Source organism: Danio rerio, chromosome 13 (genome assembly GCF_049306965.1).
Source record: "Danio rerio strain Tuebingen ecotype United States chromosome 13, GRCz12tu, whole genome shotgun sequence".
NCBI classification, from domain to species: domain Eukaryota; kingdom Metazoa; phylum Chordata; class Actinopteri; order Cypriniformes; family Danionidae; genus Danio; species Danio rerio.
The window spans coordinates 4232501-4255095 of record NC_133188.1 but is presented as its reverse complement, the minus strand read 5'-3'; the positions used below and the strand labels follow the sequence as shown (position 1 = coordinate 4255095).

Below are 22595 nucleotides of genomic sequence, written 5' to 3'. Positions count from 1 at the left end.
AGGTTATGGACACATTTTACATTTCACATTTTTTCAGTGGGGGAAATCATCATAGTTGGGTAAACTTATGCCGAGTTCAGACTGCATGATTTTCAAACTAGTCTTGTCACAGATGTTTTCACACTGCATGACTATCTGGGCTAGCGTTTCGTCGCTGCTTTGTTTACACTGCAAGATGGTTCGGCGACATGGACATTCACATTGCATGACTTTACTATAGGGAGAATCGCCGACAACTTCGTCCAAACTACGTCTCACAGCCAAAAACAAGTAGTATATCTTTTGTTATTAACTACATAATGAGAAAGAAGCCTTTAATGGGGTAGAACATGTACATGTTTGCTCACCTGGGTTTAAAGGGAATTAGCCATTTCTCCTCAACGTTGATAATAAACTAATTTCTTTCTGTATTAAACGTCAAACAGACACGGTTGCTCCTGAGTCCTGTCAAACCTCCACTAGTTTTCCCTCCATTTCGTGGGTCCAAAATAAACCGAAAATGAGCGCTTTTAACTTCTCCCCCAGCCTCCCGCTGGCCTGCAGCAGGTATACACACACGCACACACAAGTGAATGCTGCTCTCTCATTGGCTGTAGGCGATCGCTGATGTTATTTTCAGTCAAAACTCAATTCACACGGCGTGATTTGAATCGCCGACAGCTCCAGATATTTAGCACGCCAAATATCTCACAGGCATCTGCGACTCATCGGTGATTCTCTCAGATCGCGTCTTTGATCGTTCATACTGTGTGATTGTCACTCACTTGCACGAGCAGCGATTCGCCTGTGATTTCAGGCATTTGTCGGCGATTTCTCAAAACCTGTCGGCGAGCCAAAATCGGGGCTAAATCACGCAGTCTGAACTAGGCATTAGAGCGCAGTGAATATTTGTTAAAATATCCCCCAAAAAAAACCTCCATGATGATGTTATCAAGACTTTCAGAAAAAGGGAAAAAAATGTGAGACTGATAATGGCATTCAGGAGAGAACAATGTCAAATCTGTGACCAACGCACATATTTAGTTTTTGTCTCATATTTAACATGTTTTTAAACCACTCTCAAATAAATTTTTCCCGACCTTTGGTGTGACACCCTATTTATTGAAAATGTCAGAGAAAGAGTATTCATAATTTCACAAACAAAAAATTAAATATATGAAGATACAGTTGAAGTCAAAATTAATAGCCCAGTCAGGCCTGGATTAAGAATTCAAAGGCCCCTGGGCACAATGTCCTGTAGGCCCCCTACCTGGCCACACCCCTAGTTGAATTAAAAATAAGATTAATATAATTTTTTTGTTTTTTTTTTATTAATCTAGAATGTTTTGCCTTTTTTTAAATAAACGATATACAGTGCATGTATTTATAATCTACAAAGATTTAACTTCTTTTTAAAGCCTTCAAAGCACACTTTAAAAAAAAATACTAATACAATTAGTGAAAATTAATGGATTTTAATATAGGTGTTAACGTTCACTGAAGCTGTACTAAAAATGTATATTTAAGGGTATTTTTAATGTATAACTTCTACAAACTTATAATGCATATGATTTGGATATAATACCTCTCCAATCTTCTCAATTTTCTTCACTTGCTATGTCACACCATAGGACATTTTTATACAGCAGAGTTCATGAAGTAAAAAAAATAACTTAAAAGAATTGGTAATGTCAGACTTTAAACTACATAAATATAACTGTTTTTATTCTTAAAGTTGTGGTCCACAGTGTATTTTTAAGGCTGGGTTGTTTTTATAAGATGCAAAGCAATGTGCGCTCATGCTTCACTTGTAGAAAATCATGTTATTTTTTTTTCCATATATCTTTAATTATACAGCTACTCGGCTAACATGAAAGCTACTCTCATATTTGCTAGTTCCTCTGAAAGGCCCGCCCTCAAGAGGCTCTGATTGGTCAGCTAACATAATGTGCTGTGATTCGCGAATCAGGTGTTTTTGTGCTGTGTAAACAGAGAAGCTGTTAGCTGCCTGAATCAGACGGAAAAATTAAGAGCACACAGCTGAACCTGTGAGATGTAGAACACTCAGAAAGTGGAGGGTGCTCTTGGAGTATGGGATTAGAGGTGCCCTGTTGAGGGCTGTCTCGTCCCTGTATGAACAGAGGAGGAGTTTGGTCCAATTCGGGGACCACAGGATCTCATCTGTTTTTCGCAGATGATGTTGTTCTGTTGGCTTTGTCGAACATAGACCTTCAGCATGCTCTAGAGCGGTTTGCTGCCAAGTGTGACGCGGCTGGGATGAGAATCAGCACCTCTAAATCTGAGGCAAGGTGCTCATTGCCATCTCCTGTTTGGAGGGAAGTCCTTACCCTAGGTGGAGGAGTCCAAGTATCTTGGGGTTTTATTCAAGAGTAAGGGAAGGATGGAATATGAGATTGACAAGCGGATTGGTGCAGTAGTAATGCGGTCGATGTACCGGTTCGTTTTGTTGAAGAAGGAGCTGAGCCGAAAGGCAAAGCTCTCAATTTAACAGTCAATCTACATTCCTACTCTCGGCTATGGTCATAAGCTTTGGTCAATGACCGAAAGGACAAGATCTGTGATACAAGTGGCTGAAATAGTTTCCTCCGCAGAGTGGCAGGGCGCGCCCTTATAGATCGGGTGAGGAGCTGGAGTAGAGCTGCTGCTCCTCCACATCGAGAGAAGTCAGCTGAGGTGGCTCCTGGACACCTACCTAGGGATGTGGTCCAGTCATGTCCCACCGTGAGGAGACCTCAGGGAAAAACCAGGACGGTGTGCGGGTGGTGAATGCACATACCCGGAAGCACACACAGCTACATTACACATCAGCTGAAGTTTAAGATATATTGTAGTGGTTTTATGTTTTACAAAAAAGCATTTTATTGCCTATTTGTCAACTACGAACTTGGCAATTTGTGTTTGAATTCTTGGGTCATGGAGGAATTTATACTCTGTTTATTTATTTATTTATTTTGAAACCTTATTACACTTATATAATTGAAAATATTCAACAAACTGTCCCTAGGCACAGTGTGGAACAATGCAAACCTAGCCTAGTGTGAGTACATCCTTAGTATTATCCTTTAAAAGTTTTATTTATGATGTAAGAGTGTCTAAAACATGTCTAACTTGCATTTTTCAGATTAGCGATTCCCCTCGAGGCAATTCAGATGGGGGTCTATCACATGAGGCTGAACAGCTTCTCTGTGCACTTTCCAAAACCATGGATCCAAGCGTATTGTCTTCCATGCTGGGCAAAAGCTCTGACGGGAATGTTCTGGAGGAGCTAATTAGCAAGATTCATCCATCCCGAGAGGATCTAGGTGATTTGTTCCTCGCTCGCGAGAAGGGAAGGCAGACCTCAGACCTCACAGAGTTCCTTGGAATGATAGCAGAGGTAGCCCAACAACACAATCCAAAAAAGAGTCTTACAGAAATTGAAGACGAGGAGAAGTTTCTCTATGGAGATGAATTGGAGGCGGATGAGGTGACACCGGCTAAGGAGATTGCAACCGATTCCAGCTATCCAGATACAAGAGAGCATGGCACTGCACCTTACAGTTTTACCCGTACTGTAGAAAATGTGCCAAGCCGTTCTTCTGCCACACCTGAGGTGCATGCTGAGGAAGAACCTCATGATTTCCCACCTGGAGTCGGGCCGCAAGATGTCACGGTGAGGAATGAGGTTGAGGAATATGAGAAGATACAAGATTTGCTGAAAACAATTGGCCTGGATCTCGGTGTGGCTGAAATAAGCAAGATGGCTGCTAGGACGCAAGAACGCCTCCACGGCAGCATCCCTGCAAAAAAGACACCTGTTCGTCGGCAGTCAGATAGAAAGCACCGGAGTCGAAGCAGAAGCTCCAGCAGCAGTAGTGGAAGCGGCAGCAGAAGCTCCAGTCGAAGTCAGAGCGAAAGTCGGAGCAGAAGTAGAAGCCGAAGCCGAAGTGGCAGCCTAAATCACACTTCAAGTCGCAGCAAGAAGAAGTCTGTCTCTCCTGAAAAAGCTTCTCCGCATGTACATAGCCAGAGCAAAAAAGACACTCAGCCTGCTGTCCCAGAAAGCAACTGGCCTACAACACCCACTCCTGCACAGAGTTATCCTTCCCGACCTGGCGTTTTGCCGCATCCCCCTTACCCAGGACCTCCCCCACGTGGGATAATGCCTCCTGACTACCGTACACATGGTTACGGTGCATATGGTAATTACATTCCCTATATGCCCCCGGGATGGCCAATGTACCCACCCACAGGTATGCCAGTACCTCCTCCAAGTCAAATGGACCCCTACAGCCTCCCTAACATGGAGCGACCTTTTCTTAAAACGATTAAAAATGTGACAAGTGAGAGTAAAGCTGACAATACTAAAAAAGGTTAGTGATCTTCAGAGTTCATTATTCAATTCAGGACTAGTTGTATTGTGTGTGTTATTGGACAATTTTGAAGAATCTTCGCATGGAGGTATTCAGTACATCTAAACAAGGGCGTAGAATTAGCATGGACGGGAGGGGATGTGTCCCCAACAATATCCACCAATTATTGAAATATCCCTACCAATAATTTAATCGACTTCAAAATAAAATAATGATCCGTCAACCCTTAGCCACCTACACATACTCCAAGTCAAGTTCTCTAAGAGTTTATTGTAATACTATTAACCAAGGCTGTGCTATTAAGCAAAATTAAGTTTCTATTTTTTATCTCCATGATTTTGAAAAACAATGATTGTGATAAAACAGTAAATTTGCTTCACACAACTCTCTAAATTTCTCTACATTTATACCTCCTCAAAGCTCGACTTACACCAACACGAGGAAAAGACGCAAACTCCACACAAAAATGCCAACTGGCCTAGCTGGGACTTGAACCTGCAACCTTCTTGCTGTGAGGCGACAGTGCTAACCACTGAGTCACCGTGCCCCCTTTAGCAAAAATTCTTCAAAATTAATTTGCTTCATAGTAAGCAATGGTTCCAAACAAGAAAAAAGTTTGGGTGATTTAGACGTTTCACATCACTGCTAACCAACATGATTGATGATCATTTTAGCACCTTCTAAATTGGATGCTGTGGCCTCTAAAGCGATCACCACTGACCACTTTCAGAGGAAAGAAATGGAGGACAAAAACACAGCAAGCCAGAAACAAAAGGTAATTTCAGAAAATATTTTATGAATGTGCAAACAATTTATAATTGTTGCTTCGTCTACAAATCTGATATTTTAAGCATAGAGATGGTATCAAGTACTGTGTATGTCATAGTTAGTATATAATTCTTGAAGACTCCCATTGTTTTTGTTTGAAAAAAAATTCTGTCTTAGGTCACAGAAGAGCTTGAAAAGCTAAGAATGGAAAGAGATGTTCGACAAAAGAGGAAAGAAAATCTCTTAAAGGATGTGGAGACATTGAGAAAGCAACAAGGTATGTTTCTTCTAGTGTAATATAAATGTTGTGAATGTAGGGTTGCATTATACTTAAGAAATCTTACATTGCGATATTTTGTTTTTCTACAATTTATTTATATATATATATATATATATATATATATATATATATATATATATATATATATATATATATATATATATATATATATATAATATATATATATATATATATATATATAAATATATATATATATATATATATATAATATATATATATTATAGCGATATGAAAACAATTTAACCACAGGATATAATGTCTAAATGGAAAGGATTTGTCATTTTAAATTGATTAGGATGATCCTGTATGGGAGTGTATCTGAATAATAGCCTGTATCCATTGAGTGGTTCTGTATGATGCGGTGCGCTTTACTGCCTGCTTTTGCTGTCGAAAGGTACTGTACCACTTTTTAGGTACCTTGCACAACTAAAGGGTACCAGAAGGCAGAGCTAGATGCACAGCTGAACTCTATTGGTTTACGGAGATGCGTCACTAGTCTTTGCACAAGCCAGGAGAATGGAAACAAAGGAAGCGCTATTTTTAAAAACACAGCATAGACATTACACTGTAATAGTATATACATATTATAGTGAGCCATATCCTTTAAGAAACGGACAAACACAAGAGTAAAGAGCCAAAGAACAAAGGAGAAGCCCTACATAACAAAGGAGCAAATGATTCTTTCAGCAACTTGTAACATGAACAAACAAACATGTTTAATATCATCGCCATTCGTACTACTATGAACTTACTTTTTAATAAGATATTAATGTTGCATGTGCTGGTGAAGTATGAAAATAGAGGTTTGTTCTCATTGTATTTATTTCATCTCGTTTATGAACCAAAGACTAAATGTATGTTTTGGGTTCTTTTGTGATTGTTAACATTTCATAGACTCTGAGTTTTCATATGACTTTTTTTAATATAATTGCAGACGTTACAGTAGGCTAATTTGCATCATTGATCAGCAGTTATAATTAAATCATGTTTATAGAAAAGTTAGTTATTAACATTTATACACAAGTAGGCCTATTTAGGTGTGTAAAGCATCTGTTTTGAATATGATATGTGATCGAACCATATAGCTTCACATTTCCTCGAGTGAGAATGACGTCGACTCTAGCTTTCTGTCGTACACCATGCCCACCAAAAAGGCCATTGGTACCATTTGACAGTGAAGACATAAGCCTGATTAAGGTGACCCGTATCGTACCGAACTGAACATACCACTCAGTGATAACAAGGCATAAAATCTTATATACAGTCTATAAACATAGATAAATAAAATAAAGAAAAAAAAATAATTAAATAATTGAATAATAAAAATAAATTCAATAAAATTCATCGTTATTAAAGATACAAATAGTACAATTTCTTATCCCTGAACTATTTTAAAATCATATAGCAGTAACAGGTCTTAAAAATGCATGCAAATGATAAATTATAATCCAGACTCAACATTGCATATCTTGCGATATGACTATTTTGTATGATCACATTTCGATATCGATATTTCAAGAGTTCACACTTAGCTGATGATTGATTATAAAGCTTGTTTGGCATGCTGTCCCGGGAGCGAGCCCTGAACTCATAAGATCCTCGAGCCATGGCTCCTTCCCGTTTGCAAGATAAGAGGGGAGTTTGAGCTTAGGTAGATCTCAAAAACTCCCCTGCTGTAGTAGATAATGAACAGATAGTGATTGCTCTTAAGAGATAACTACTTACTCGGAGCATGTCTGTGGTGCCGATTTGGATTCGTCAAATAACTTAAGTTGCATGTTTTTGGATGGTGGTGGGAAACCCAAGTGAGCATGGGAAGAACATGTAAACTATCAAGAACCAGTGACAATCTTGCTGTAAGGCAACAGTGCTAAACACTGGGCCACCGGGCCACCCATCTAGGAAAAGAGGAGCAGGGGTGGAAGGGGGATTCTTCAAAACGAAGATGGCTGTGATATGGAACTTGGATGGTATTTATAGTGGCTTAGGAAGCGTTTGATTGGTGAATTATAGATTGGATAATGCAGGACCAGCCGCAAGCAATCATAAGCAAGTGATCCTCTCTAAACTATAAATAAACTTCACATAGTGCAGTCCTAATTTAAGGGTATGCAGTATTATAAAAGGTTTGCTTTTTTCCTTCAGGGGAGCTTCTTCGTAAGAAACGAAGGGAGAAGGATGGACACAAGGACCCTTTGCTGGTAGAGCTCGGTCGTCTCCAGGAGGATGCAATGGCGCAAATCTCTAAATTGCGTTCTGAACAGAAAGAGGCAGATCAAAAACACGAAGAGCTGGTTAAAGTGGCGCTCATTCTCGGTATAGACAAAGAGTGGAAGATCTCTTCGGCCCATAGTCAGCAGCAGAGTAAAGATTCAGCCAGAAGCCCGGAGAAGTCAGTGGCCAAAACCAACACCTCGTACAATAAGGTAGAGTTGCTCATTCTGTTACAGGATCACAGGTATTTACATATGATCATAGGCTATAGGGCTGGGAAAGTAAATCGATGCATTGAGAATTTCAGAATCGATGCAGAATCCTTCCTCAATAAAAATAACACTAGCCTAGAGCGCCATCTGCTGTTAAACACTAGCCTAGAGCGCCTTCTGCTGTTAAACACTAGCCTAGAGCGCCATCTGCTGTTAAACACTAGCCTAGAGCGCCTTCTGCTGTTAACACTAGCCTAGAGCGCCTTCTGCTGTTAAAACTAGCCTAGAGCGCCATCTGCTGTTAAACACTAGCCTAGAGCGCCTTCTGCTGTTAAACACTAGCCCAGAGCACCTTCTGCTGTTAAAACTAGCCTAGAGTGCCATCTGCTGTTAAACACAAGCCTAGAGCGCCATCTGCTGTTAAAACTAGCCTAGGGCGCCATCTGCTGTTAAACTCTAGCCTAGAGCGCCATCTGCTGTTAAAACTAGCCTAGAGCGCCATCTGCTGTTAAAACTAGCATAGGGCGCCATCTGCTGTTAAACTCTGGCCTAGAGCGCCATCTGCTTTTAAACTCTAGCCTAGAGCGCCATCTGCTTTTAAAACTACCCTAGAGCGCTATCTGCTGTTAAACTCTAGCCTAGAGCGCCATCTGCTTTCAAAACTACCCTAGAGCGCCATCTGCTTTTAAACTCTAGCCTAGAGCGCCATCTGCTTTTAAAACTACCCTAGAGCGCTATCTGCTGTTAAACTCTAGCCTAGAGCGCCATCTGCTTTCAAAACTAGCCTAGAGCGCCATCTGCTTTTAAACTCTAGCCTAGAGCGCCATCTGCTTTTAAAACTACCTTAGAGCGCCATCTGCTGTTAAACTCTAGCCTAGAGGGCCATCTGCTTTTAAAACTACCTTAGAGCGCCATCTGCTGTTAAACTCTAGCCTGAAATGCCTTCTGCTTTTAAAAACTATCCAAGAGCACCGTCTGCTGTTAAACTAGCCTAGAGCGTCGTCTGCTGTTAGAAACTAGCCTATGGCGCCGTCTGCTGTTAAAATCTAGCCTAGAGTGCCATCTGCTGTTATAAACCATGCTCAGAATCGATAAAAATCAAAGCAATCTATGAATCACAATGCATTGATTTATTGTCCCAGCGCTAATAGTTATGTATTAAACTGTCACTTATAATATGAAAATACTTAATAAAATATTTCTAGCGTAGCTTATTTTTGCTATTGACTTCAATTAAGTATTTATTTTAAATAATGTGTGATTTAATTCTAAGTCTATTAAGAAAAATATATTGTAAATTTCCAAATTATACTCACAAGCTTCTGAAACATGATTGGTTGATTATTTTTACAAATTATTTTTAGTCCAGTGGTCAATTTAATTTTACCGTCTTTACTTTTGTTATGATCAGATGCACAAGACCTGTGCATGTCCATGCTCAGTGCTAGATTAAAGCTAACTATTGTCTCATTTTGACTTAAAGGGCCATGAAACCCCCTCGTTTCAGCAGGGTGTTTTCACACCTCTTCTTTGGAAAAAGTCAGAAAAGTGGGGGTGTCCAGCTCTGTTTAGGGGGGAGTGTCGGAGAAACTAAAGTGGGAGGGTGTGGGAGTGTCTATTTGGGCACGCGCGAGTTTCAGTCAAAATACACAGGAGAAAGGGATGGTGTTTAACCTACATGGACATCTGTAGTCGAATTATTTGCCAAATTATTAAATATCGGACTTTAACTGCAGTTCGGCTCTTTCATTTAGGGAATTCATTCATGCCCCTCGCGACAAATGAGATATTTGATTCGAGGAACTGCTCTAAGCGTGTATTTTTCATGCAATGTTTGATACCGCACGGCGAATGACAGAAAAAAAACTCCGCATTTCCCGGAAACTTAGATGCACACGGCAGGTAGCGTCCGAAAGCCGCGTGTGTTATTCCGGTCACAAAATGCGGTGCTAACATGTTTGCACTCAATGCAATAGTTAACTTATTTGATACGAACAAACTGAATATACAAAGAGCACTGGTCGCTCACTTACCAAATCTGTAGAGACAGGACAATCACCAGCAACTAGAGCCGCGTCTTTATGAAGAGAAGACTACATCCGGAATCCGGATTTCAGCGTTTGCAGATGAGAACAGCTCTCAGGTAAACAATAATCCCCCTTAGACACGTAAATTATTGTTGTCGAGCGTCGCGTACACTGTAATCCACACGTGATCCAGATAAGCTCTCACAGAGAGAAAATGAAAACGAAACTTAATGGCAGCAAACTGTAAAAGCAACACTTCACGCTTGTTTTGCCAACACAACGTGGCGTCTCTGTGGTGTAAAGACGGTGACAGTAATGAATATTAATGAAGTTGCACAATAGAGCGCGCTGATTGGTTTGAACCAAGCCTTACTCATGCATTAATGTATCACACTGGAAGACGTAATAAGGCACACTCTGGCACAGACGCCCAGTCTGCACGCTGGAATACAACGCTATTATGTCATGGCCGTGACGCAGCTTCAAAAATTCGTTTCAAACAGGAAGTACGAATTTGCTTGAAATAACGCAAAAACAACCAATTTACACTTTTTAGTGAAATATAGGTGTCCTAATAGTGTTTTTAGCAGTGTGGGACACATATACGACTGTCAACAGCTCAAAAAATGTGTTTTGGTGTTTCGTGACCCTTTAAGATGATCATGTCGTTCAAATTAATGTATTTAATTGTGTGTGTTTGTGTGCATGTATTTGTATATTAGGATTTTTATTTATTTATTTATTTTAAAAGCCACAGTTTTAGTTCATGATGGCTTATCGTACAATAACTTACATGGAGCATGTCCGTGATGCTGATGCAATCTTCACTTTTTACTGTTATGTTAGTATCTGGTAAAAACATAACCTTTTTAAATGATGTATTTTGTAATTATTAATGTTATTTTTGATACCCTACTGAAAAATCCAGCTTAAACCAGCCTAAGCTGGTTGGCTGGTTTTAGCTGGTCGACCAGGCTGGTTTTAGAGGGGTTTTGGCCACTTCCAGGCTGGTTTCCAGCCATTTCCAGCCTGGTCTTAGCTGGTCAGGCTGGGAGATGACCAGCTAAAACCAGCTTGACCAGCCTAGCCAAGCTGGAAGTCCAGCCAAAACCAGCTTTATCCAGCTTAAACCAGGCTGGTCAAGCTGGTTTTAGCTGGATTTGGCTGGTCATTTTCCAGCCTGACCAGCTAGAGCCAGGCTGGAAATGGCTGGAAACCAGCCTGGAAGTGGCCAAAACCCCTCTAAAACCAGCCTGGTCGACCAGCTAAAACCAGCCAACCAGCCTAGGCTGGTTTAAGCTGGATTTTTCAGCAGGGTAGTGTTTAGAGTAGACAGATTTTTTTTTTTTTACACCTGCTGAAAAATCAGACTGGTTTGAGCTATAACTGTTTGGAGTTTTAACGCATCTGGACGATTCTAATTCTGAGACTGGTTATAATCAGCTTCTGTGATGTATGAACACATCACCCTATGTTAAGGTTGTTGTTTTCAGCACAGGCTTCCATAAGTATTGCTGATTATTATTAGACCATTGTTTTGTTTCCACCTAAGTGGACCTATATACTCCTTCATTCATTTTCTTTTCGGCTTAGTCCCTTTATTATTTTGGGGTCGCCACAGCGGAATGAACCACCAACCTATCCAGCAAGTTTTTACGCAGTGGATGCCCTTCCAGCCACAAACCATCACTGGGAAAGTGGCTATATACTACAGTGCTAAATTGATGTTAGTGCTGTCAAAAGACTATTCACATCCAGAATGAAAGCTTGTATTTAATAATAATAATAATAATATATATATATATATATATATATATATATATATATATATATATATATATATATATATATATATATATATATATATACATATACATATATATACATGAGCAATATCAGACAAGTAGCATTGCGATATGGCTGTATATCGGCACTGGTGGGATGTGTGCGGCCTTGTGCCTTAGTGCTGATATACAGCCATATTGCACTGCTACGAGTGTGATATTGCGTTTATACAACAGTTTGACGGCATAATTGTATATATAAAAACAAAATCAAACATGGAGAGTCTCAAAAACCCTTTTTTATGAGGAACTACTTACTTCCGCGTTGGATTCAAATCATAAGCTGACAGGTAAACAGCTGAGCAAGCATCTTTTAAACTTTAGATCTGTAGTGTCTCCTTTTTGCTGGCTGCATCTGGGCGGAGTAATACACAAAGGGTAAAGAGGCTCTACGGGTGCTGATATTACTTAAATATATCACGGCTATCAGCCAATCAGATTCGAGAACCAGACAGAATTGTTGTATAAAAAATATATATATATATATATATTATACAGTTTTATGTGTGTGTGTGTGTCTGTGTACAGTGCAACGTTTGTTTTTGTATTTTTTTTAAATGCACATGTACACACATTCAAATAACAGTTTTATTTTGAATGTGAATAATTGTGATCATTCGTTTGACAGCACTAACTACTATTGAAATGCTCATGTTAATTCATTTCAATCTTGGATTTTTTTGCTAATACATACATTTTTTATCACAATTCTTATAAATACAGATAAAAACAAACTCAATGAAAATGCATTATGAAATTTAGTAGTTCTTATCGTTGCTTTTATTGCAATTGCACTCAATACATGTTTGGATAGTTCAACATATGTTGTATGACATTAAAGCCATTTTGGATCTCTTTTTAAAATGGCTTTTTAAAACTATGGTAGCGTCTTCTCGGCTGGAAAACAGATGGCCTGTTTTGCAAAGGTAAGGCTCCTATGACAACTTTAATGATTGGTCTTTAGGATATGAATTATGTTTGTTTTATTTACACATCTTTGGTTATGCATTTAAACTTGGGTACTTGGGTAAATAACAAGTATTTATTAGATGTTTCTGTCTTAGTTTGACTGTTTTCCCAATCACTGTTACTTACACATTTTTTGTACTGCCTAAACTAATCTAGGTCGCCTCCTTAAAATCAAGAGCCTCACCCGAAAAGCTGAAGACGTCTCCTCTGTCGAGCAGCCATTCCCTGGACACTGCTGCCGAGCAGTTCGAGTACTATGATGCGGGAAATCACTGGTGTAAAAACTGCAATGTTACCGGTGGTTCAATGTTTGATTATTTCATGCATTTGCACAGCAAAACACATAGGAAGGTACGTGTGCCTAAATAGATCTAATCATTTAACTTTTTTTTAGATTGGACATGATTCTTTTTCTTGATTTGTTCATTTCCGCCAGCTGCATCTTTGCTTTAGTCATCAATTGTTTTTCTCTCCCACAGACTCTAGATCCGTATGACAGACCTTGGGCAAAAACAGAGAGTGAAAAGAAAGGACCAGCTGGAAAGAAGACTTCAAAGCCAGCCAAAGGTAACCTTTTATACAGAAAATTTCATTTTTAGCTACAAAATCCTTGTTTTATTTTACACTAGGGTGAAAATTTGTTACAACATGAGCATAGCTATCGAACTGCAATCGTAAGTCATGTTTTCCTCCAAAGACGGCAGTTAAACTTTTGTGCAAACTGTGTTATCGCGTTAAACATTTGCAAACAATGCACCATCCAATGAGTCAAAGAGAACAAATTCGTCACTTCCTGATAAACTGACACCAAAGCTGCATCCCAAATGGCGCACTATGTACTTAGCACTTATACACTCAACAGCATAGTATATGTATGTAGTGTTGTCCCAAATGGAACACTAATGTTTTTTTACTAAGCGGAAATTTAAATCGTTTTCCTGATGACGTTTGACGTTTGCCAAATCAGTGAAATAAATGACCAAACTATCAAATACCATCCTTGATTATAACCGCATTCACCATCGGGAGGTGCTATAATCACTCTTGTAGGAGAATTTTGCTTTCTTATTCCAAATTAAATGAAGTACTGGTCTAGAGGTCAGCTGGAGCCGCGGGACCCGACCAGATTTCTGCGGGACGGGAATAAATTTCCGTAACTGGTTTAATTTTGGATGGGATCAGACCTTCTAGCAATATCGCTCCCGATCAAGCGAGAATGCGTATGTATTTGTGTGAATGATCGAGAGAGCATGAGTGTTTGTTTGTTTGTTTGTTTGTTTGTTTGTTTGTTTGTTTGTTTGTTTGTTTGTGTGTGTGTGTGTGTGTGTGTGTGTGTGTGTGTGTGTGTGTGTGTGTGTGTGTGTGTGTGTGTTAATGAGAGAGAGCTTTGTCTGTGTGGGTGGGTGGCTGTTAATGGCTGGGTGGTTTTCGGTTTTGTTCCCCCCCTGCTCTTTAGCGGATAGAAAACGGGGCGGGGCGGGCAGCGGGACAACAAATGCTGAATATAAGCAGGAGCGGTCAGGTTTGGGCTAAAACTGGGTGGGAGCAGGATTCAAAATTTTGTCCCGCGCAGATCTCTATACTGGGTCTGCTGTGTTTAGCTCCACCTTGCTTTAAAACATCTGCAGGAACTTTCTAGTATATCTACTAGGAGCTTGATTAGCTGGTTCAGGTGTGTTTGATTAGGGTTGGAGCTAAACTCTCCAGGACCGAGTTAGGACACCCCTGCAGTAGGTCTTCTGCAGTATTTATGATGATTGGGATGCAGTTCAACAGATGACTCATCAGACAAATCGACATTCTGACACTTTTCCAGATGATCAACTAGAAGTCAAGTTATTATTTGTTGCTCTTATAACTGTGATCGACAAAACTTTTGTCAAGTAGTGAAGGTGCAAACTATTGAATGCAATCTCTGGATTAGAGGAACTGATTTGTTAAATTCTTTATGATTCACTTCAATTATTGGTGCCATGTTAATTGCAGTAGCATAAGCTATAGTTTTCTTACAATGTGCCCTATCATTGGAACAGTGCATTACCAGCCATGAAAATCATTACACATTGTAGATAAATGCGATTAACTCTTGTTGTATTACTTTCCCAGGCTCTGAGTTCTTGGTCCCTGTTAGGGGATTCTTCTGCCAGTTATGTGAAGAGTTTTTTGGGGATCCCATTTGTGCCGAATCCCACGTCACCTGCCATACTCACAATGAGAAATACAAGGTAACTGTCTGTTCATACCTAGTCAAGTAGACAAAGGAGACACATTACCATTCGCATTTGCATTCAAATGTGTTTCTTTAGTCCACTTTCTGTAGGCAGAGGTTGTATTCTTCTGATCTTTTAATCTAACACTGCGAAAGCTAGCACAATTTTGAAATCTAAAACTCTTTTTTTGACTCTAACCACAATTTTAATGACGTAATTGCCTAATATCTGTTTGATTTCATCAACAGGCAAAATTGTATGAAAATCCCCTCTATGAACAAAGGAGGAAACTTGACCGTCAGGCTGGCTTAGAAAGCCAAAAGAGTTCAGTGCTCAAACGAAAACATGAAGATGATGATCAGGACGATGTAAAAAAGTCAAAATACAACAAAGAAGGAAAATTGTCTAGTAATGCAATGGACACAAAACCACAATACAGCAAGGAGGAGGACCACAGGGATATCAAAGAAAATGACAGTAAACACAAGGACAAATACAAAAAGGATGAGTATGATAAGCTGAAATATAAGGAGGAGGAGGAGGATGAGAGAGCCAGAATTAAGAAGGAAGAGGAAGAGAAATCTAGGTACAAAAAAGATGATGATGAGCGAAACAGGTACAAGAAAGAAGAGGAATGCTCTCGTAGGTACAGAAAGAGGGAAGGGGAGAGTTCCAGGTATGAAGAGGATCATTACAGAAACAGAGATGATGATGATGATGAATACCATAGATACAAGGATGATGATGACAGATACAGATATAGAAAAGATGACGATAGGGGCCGGTATAGCAGGGAGGATGAGAAGCCAAGATATGACAAAGAGGAGGATAAAAGATACAAATACACTCGAGAGGTAGAGGAGAAGTCAAAATACAAAGGGGAGAACTGGGGGAAGTGGCCTAAATCAAAGTGGGACGAGGACCAAGAGAGTGGCGGCAAGTTTGATAAAAAGGACGATAAAACACCTTATCAGAAGGGCAAGGCTGGTCTTTTCAGAGATGACAAGGCAAGCGCAGGAATGTCCAATGTTAAAGATGTCAAGACAGAACCAGAGAAACCAATTGAGCCTCCTAAAATCTTATGTGGCCCAAGTCCTGCCTTGCTGGCTAAACTTCGCAAAAAGAACGAGGAGGCAGCTGGTCGGCCTGGCTTTGGAAAGTTTAGTCGTAAAAAGCCTCAAAAGACTGCACTGGAGAAGGAGGCAGAGAGGATGGCGGCACAGTTCTTAAAGGAAGATGAAGTAGAAAAGGAGGAGGAAGAGCTTGATCCTTTTTCCAAATCTGTAGCTGCTGCAAAATCAATTGCAATCAAGTTGACAGGAAAGGCCATGATTCCCCCCTCAGGTGAATGGCTGGCATTCAACGAAAATAAAAGTAATACCAATTTACCTCCTCCGCTATCTCCAATGGTTATTAGGAAGTCTTTTTCAGGTGTGCCGAATAAACCAACACCACCTGCTTTAAGTGACAAATTTCCTGCCCCTTTAACAGGAACGCAAAAGGGCACAGCTTTGTCAGCAGACCTTATTTCCAAGGCATTTAGTGGAGAAGAGGTACAGTTAAAACAGGCAAAGCTTCTTGAGAGCCCTGTAGAGATCTTCAACAAACCTGCTCCACCTCCATTTCCCACTCCGTCTCCCATTTCATCTTCTGCTCCGTCTCCCGCTCCACCTTCCGCTCCGTCTCCTGCTCCATCTTCTGCCCCACTTCCCTCTCTGTCTCCTGCTCCATCTTCTGCTCAACTTCCCGCTCCTGCTTCATCTTCCGCTCTGTCTTCCACTCAATCTTCTGCTCCGTCTCCCGCTCCACCTCTCGTTCCATCTTCGACTCCACCTCCCGTTCTATCTCCCGCTCCAACTCTCACTGCAGCCCCAGAAATTGTAAAACCCTCCCAGTTGAAACCCGTCCTTCAGCCTGAACGTGTTGTCACTCTCGAGTCTGATGTCGCTGCTCCTGGAGTGCCTGAGCAGGAGCGGAAGCAAACTTTAGTCCTTCGTCCTCCTCCTCAGCATCCATCCAATGTAAGAGCCCAGCCCCCCAAAATGGTGAAGCCAAAGACACTTGCAGCGGGAAAAGCAAAAGATTTGTTTGACATTTTCTACAGTGGAGGCACCACTGCTAAAACCTCTGTTAGTGCCCTAGTTGTCAACAAACAAGACCCTGGATTTGCACATTCGAACAGTGGCTCAACCTGTAAAAACTCAAACAATAAAGACAAAAAAGCTTGTGATATTTTCCAGGGCAAAGTACTCCCTTCTAATGGGCACTCGCAAGTTACAGCAAATGAAGAATCTCTAAAGAACAAGGAGGCAAATGTTGCTGAAAGGAAAGATGATAATGAGGACTCAAAGATTGCTCAAAACAAGGAATCTTCCAAAAATGAAGACTTAAATGTTGTAAAGAGTGAAGAATCTTCCAATAATGAGTACTCAGAAGTTGCCCAGAGCAAAGAACCTCTCAATGAGGATTTAGACATAGAGAGCAAAGAATCTTCCAAGAACGAAGATCCTAAGGTTACACAAAGTAAAGAATCTTTCAACGAAGAGGATTCAGAAGTGGCCCTGAGTAAAGATTCTTCCAAGAGTGAACATTTAAAGTTTTCACCGTGTGAAGATTCTTCAGTGAATGAGGATTCAGAAGTTGCCCAAAACGAAGAAGGCCTCAGTAATGAGGACTCAGAAATGGCTCAGAGTGACGAATCTCCCAAAAACGAGGACTTATCGATTTCACAGAGTGAAGATTCTCCCACAAATGAGAACTCCGAAGTCGCCCAAAGTGAAGAACCCCTCAGCAATGAGGATTCAGAAGTGCTTCAGAGTGACGAATCTCCCCTAAATGTTGAATTAAAGGTTTCAGAGAGTGAAGATTCTCCTATAAATGAGGATTCAGAAATTGCCCAAAGTGAAGAACCCCTCAGCAATGAGGATTCAGAAGTGGTTCAGAGTGATGAATCTCCCCAAAATGTTGAGTTAAAGGTTTCAGAGAGTGAAGATTCTCCAGTGAATGAGGACTCAGAAGTTGTGCAAAGTGAAACCCTTCACAAGGAGGACACCGAAGTGTCTCAGAGTGAAGAATCTCCCAAGAACCAAGACTTAAATTCTTCAGAGAGTGAAAATTCTCCAGTGAATGAGGACTCAGAAGTTGCCCAAAGTGAAACCCTTAACAAAGAGGACACAGAAATGGCTCAGAGTGAAGAATCTCCCAAGAACGAAGACTTAAATGCTTCAGAGAGTGAAGATTCTCAAGTGAATGAGGACTCAGAAATTGCCCAAAGTGAAACCCTTAACAAAGAGGACACAGAAATGGCTCAGAGTGAAGAATCTCCCAAGAACGAAGACTTAAATGCTTCAGAGAGTGAAGATTCTCAAGTGAATGAGGACTCAGAAATTGCCCAAAGTGATACCCCTAATAACGGGGACACCGAAGTGTCTCAGAGTGAAGAATCTCCCAAGAACGAAGACTTAAATGCATCAGAGAGTGAAAATTCTCCAGTTAATGAGGACTCAGAAGTTGCCCAAAGTGATATCCTTAACAACGAGGACACAGAAATGGCTCAGAGTGAAGAATCTCCCAAGAATAAAGACTTAAATGCTTCAGAGAGTGAAAATTCTCCTGTGAACGAGGACTTAGAAGTTGCCCAAAGTGAAACCCTTAACAACAAGGACACAGAAGTGGTTCAGGGTGAAGAATCTCCTAAGAACGAAGACCTACATGTTGAACAATCTTTTGAGGCAATCTTAAAACCTGACATTCAGAATGAAAACGTTGATGCAAAAGAAAATCTTGATGATCAGCAAGCTTTTAAATCTATTGATATCACTATGGGGGATGTTACTGACATGGAAGTCAACAGTGTGGACACACTACTGCAGACAAACAATGAGGAACTGCCTCTGGATTCAGAGGAGCCCATGGCATTCTCTCCTCTTCCAGGCTCTTTCACCGAACAACTGAACTTGGACACATTTGAATTCAGTTTTGAGCCTCTGTAAAGGACCTTCCAAGAGTAGGTTTAGGGATGTACATGTTAACTCTGAATGTAAATACGTGATTTTGAAGTATTCTTTGTATTTGCTTGACCCAGTTAGAATGTTTCATGTCTATTCTTAACCTTTTGGCAGGTAATGCCAGTGAAAGCGTGGACTGAAAAGCATTCATTCTGAAGTGGGTGCCGGGGGAAGGAATCCCTCAAAGAGATTGAAAACTTTCCTCAAGTAATGAACCATGAATATGTGTGAAAGTTTTGCTTTTTTTTTGTCAAAAACACCTGGTGTTGAGCTTCTTGTTTCCTTATTTGTTTCCAGCAGAAACCATTCCTTTTTCCCCAAAGGTAACGTAAAGCATATAACGAATATGATGTGTATCAAACATTTCAGACTCTTAAAACCATTTGCTCTATTCGATTCACTTAAATCACCGAAGATATTTTAATGCAGGAGTCAGAAAGATCCAGGCTCAGAGAAGACAAATGGCGTGGCGTTCATGCTTCAAGGACATATGCATTCACAATTCTGCCCAGAAAATACCCAGCTTGATCTCTGTAGTTTTTACTTACGCTGTACTATGTGTTGGTAGCTTTTCTTTCAAGATTTCTTTTTTCTTTTCTGAAAAACAAACAAATGAAAAAAAAAAATGTGTTAATGTTCATATTGCTACCATACTGCATTAGCATCTACAGATAGTTGGTGTAACTGCACAAGTTCTGTGCTAGCTCAAATAAATCACAGCAACCCTTTCTGGCTTTGCTTCTTATTAACATTATTGCTGCTGTTAGACTTGTGCATCCTTTTTAATTTTTGTATACACATTGATTTAACTCGACATGAGTGTAATTGATTTCTGCATATAAAACTATTCTAAAGTCATTTTGCACGATGGATGTTATATACAAATATATACTGTTGTTTGGTTAAAGAGGATCATTGTATTACTATATTGCAAACATCAAATGTGAATATGGATGTACATTTTAGTTCTCGTTACATATTTAAAGGTAATAGTTAACTGAACATTTTTTACATGACGTTACTGTAGTTGTTTACTAAATGTGTAGTTTTGCATTGTTCATATGGGGATATTTTCCAGAATTGAATTCTTACAGGGAAAACAGTTAAAGCTATAGCTATTTATTTAATTGCAGTCTTCAAACAGGCATTTGCTGCATGTATGGATTGACTTGTTTACACTGTGATGTAATGTCAGTAATATTTCAGCCGATATCTTCAGCCACAGAGGAGCATCGGAAGAAAGCTGCCGTTTACCATGAAGGTAAGTGCCTTGGTCTTGGTCATTCAGTGTATGTTAATCAATACAATACACTTATTCCACCAACCACTATTGAAAAATAAATAAATGAATTAAATCGAGGCTACGGTGGGAAGAAACTCGGAAGTATTAGATCAACACTGTAAACATTGCAACAACAAGTTGTGGACTACAAACCTCCAGCTGTTGCAACCATTTCAGAGTGCATTTGTGGCGCAAACATCACTTTAATGCCATTTAGTCAAGTTTAATTTAAACAATTAAAAGCATATTAGGCATCAAACTAAATCATAATCTCTTTAAATAATATGCTTGAGTCTCCTAGGATTCAGTTCATGGCACCAGGTAAACACCACGGGGATCAGTCCCGTGCAGAGACTACCCAAGGGGCATGTGCAGGATAAAATTTTTGAAAAGTGGGTGGTGGGGCGGGGTTTGTGTTAGAGTTGACTAAAATTATATTTCACTGGTCCTTGGTAATTATAGGGATAGCCAAATGTTTCTCCGATTGTTCTAAATATGTTAGATTTTGTATTCTGCTTGGAAAAAATTTATTTAAAAATTTTGACCATTAACTTCTCTAATATATTTTTTCCTTCTATGGATGTGAATGGTTCCATTATTCTTTAGAATATACTGTATTTTGTGAGGAAACTACAGATTTGAAACCAATGGGGTATGTGCACAGTATGCTAGTGTATTTCAGCCAATGGTAAACACCCAGTGCACGCTTCATGTAATTATTTACAATTTCACAATGTTCCTTTTGCAGCATCAATGTTTTATTGAATTACAATACATTCAGTTAAATAGACTTAAGCATTCGTTTAGTTTAAGCGTAAAACTAAATAAAAGATCGTTAAACCGCTTGTGTCGTCAGGATCAGCAGGTCACTACAGAAACTCCATTGGAATTACTGGGGTAAGAATTTCATATTTTAAAGAATCGTGGCGGAAATGGGATTTGATGCACTGCTTCTTGTCCGATCTGAGACCCACTTTATATCGTATATCTATCAGGCAGTGAAGATTGCTTATTTTTAAAGAAATCACCTTAAACGTGGCAATTTTAAAATGGAAAGACAGTTCACCGGAAGTGCTGATCTCTTAAAAGATTTATAAATCAGCATCCATTAAATGTTACTAATTTACTTTTTCTGGTGGTTCATGTAAAATATAATTAACCGAATATAAAACAGTTAACAACAATTGAATCGAAGGTCAACATTAACAGTAGTGTTTGATGGACAAAAATTTTCATTTTGGTGTGATCTGTCCTTTATTTTAATTAAGAAGTTGAGCCAAAACGTTTGAGATTTGGACCTAAAAATAATTATTTTGTGTTTTTGTATTTGTTGAATAAAAGCTTGAGTATAAAATCTTGTATGTTTTGTTTCCTTAACCACCCCATGACACCCCCACCCCTTCACGTCCGAAATGGAGTGTCGTGTCCTGTCCAAACATAAACGCAATGTACCAATAGATGGCAGTAGATGCTACTATATGTCTATTTTTATAAGCAGACAATATTTAAATGACTTTATTTTAGAAACGATTGTAAAATATAAACTACATAAAACCTTTTTTCGAATTGAAGGCATTTTATAGTCTGTTTTACTTAAAATATATATAATGTTTTCTTATTGAGAAAACTTGTTTATAAGAAAAGAATACGAGTTAAGTACGATAAAATGCACCACTTAGTCTAAGCTAATGAGTATATAAAGTAGGCATACTGACCCTCCCAAAAAGTTCAGTTTATTAAAAGTATATAATCTTACATATTATATCTTTGTACTTTCTATCACCCTAGCTTTAATTTTTTTGTTCTGTTGTGAAGAAAGCTGTTTTTTAAAGCATAATAAAAATGCATTTACATCAAAATAGTGTAATTTGCTTTTGTTATTATTATTTTTAACATGTGTGTATATATATATATATATATATATATATATATATATATATATATATATATATATATATATATATATATGTGTGTGTGTGTGTGTGTGTGTGTGTGTGTGTGTGTGTGTGTATAGTTCTGATGCAAAAACCTTTAAAAGCCATCTGATATTTTCTTGTAAAATTAGCATTTTTCTCTGACTCCTGTGTATAGGCTCAGTAATTTGACTTTTATGGTGCCACGAATTTCATTTAAAATGAAATTATTTTATTATAGGAGAACTTTTCAGATGGCATTTAGAGGTTTTTGCTTCAGAACTCTTCACACACACACACACATATATATATATATATATATATATATATATATATATATATATATATATATATATGATATATTTAATATCATGTGTAAGACACATAATAAGACAATATGTGAATATTAAATATATCATATGATATTAAATATATTAAGCTTAAAGATTGACAGTTACACATACACAAACATGTTTTATATATATATATATATATA

At 39.0% G+C, this 22595-nt stretch overlaps 1 protein-coding gene across 18 annotated transcripts in view; it reads left to right on the top strand.

Annotated features, from left to right (window-relative positions):
- znf318 (zinc finger protein 318) overlaps window positions 1–19632 on the top strand; it is a 28121-nt gene extending 8489 nt beyond the window's left edge. For 3 of the 18 annotated variants that reach the window (XM_068212998.2, XM_068212997.2, XM_073920502.1), the window contains 8 exons: window positions 3122–4352; window positions 5027–5127; window positions 5298–5397; window positions 7567–7847; window positions 12844–13038; window positions 13167–13254; window positions 14794–14912; window positions 15146–19632. In XM_068212998.2, the coding sequence (XP_068069099.2) occupies window positions 3122–4352; window positions 5027–5127; window positions 5298–5397; window positions 7567–7847; window positions 12844–13038; window positions 13167–13254; window positions 14794–14912; window positions 15146–18889 (5859 nt within the window). In that variant the 3' untranslated portion in view covers window positions 18890–19632. The remainder of the gene's footprint in view (window positions 1–3121; window positions 4353–5026; window positions 5128–5297; window positions 5398–7566; window positions 7848–12843; window positions 13039–13166; window positions 13255–14793; window positions 14913–15145) is intronic. The other 15 variants (XM_073920505.1, XM_073920504.1, XR_012389074.1 and 12 more) reach the window with 14 other exon arrangements.
- Window positions 19633–22595: the final 2963 nt, after the last annotated feature.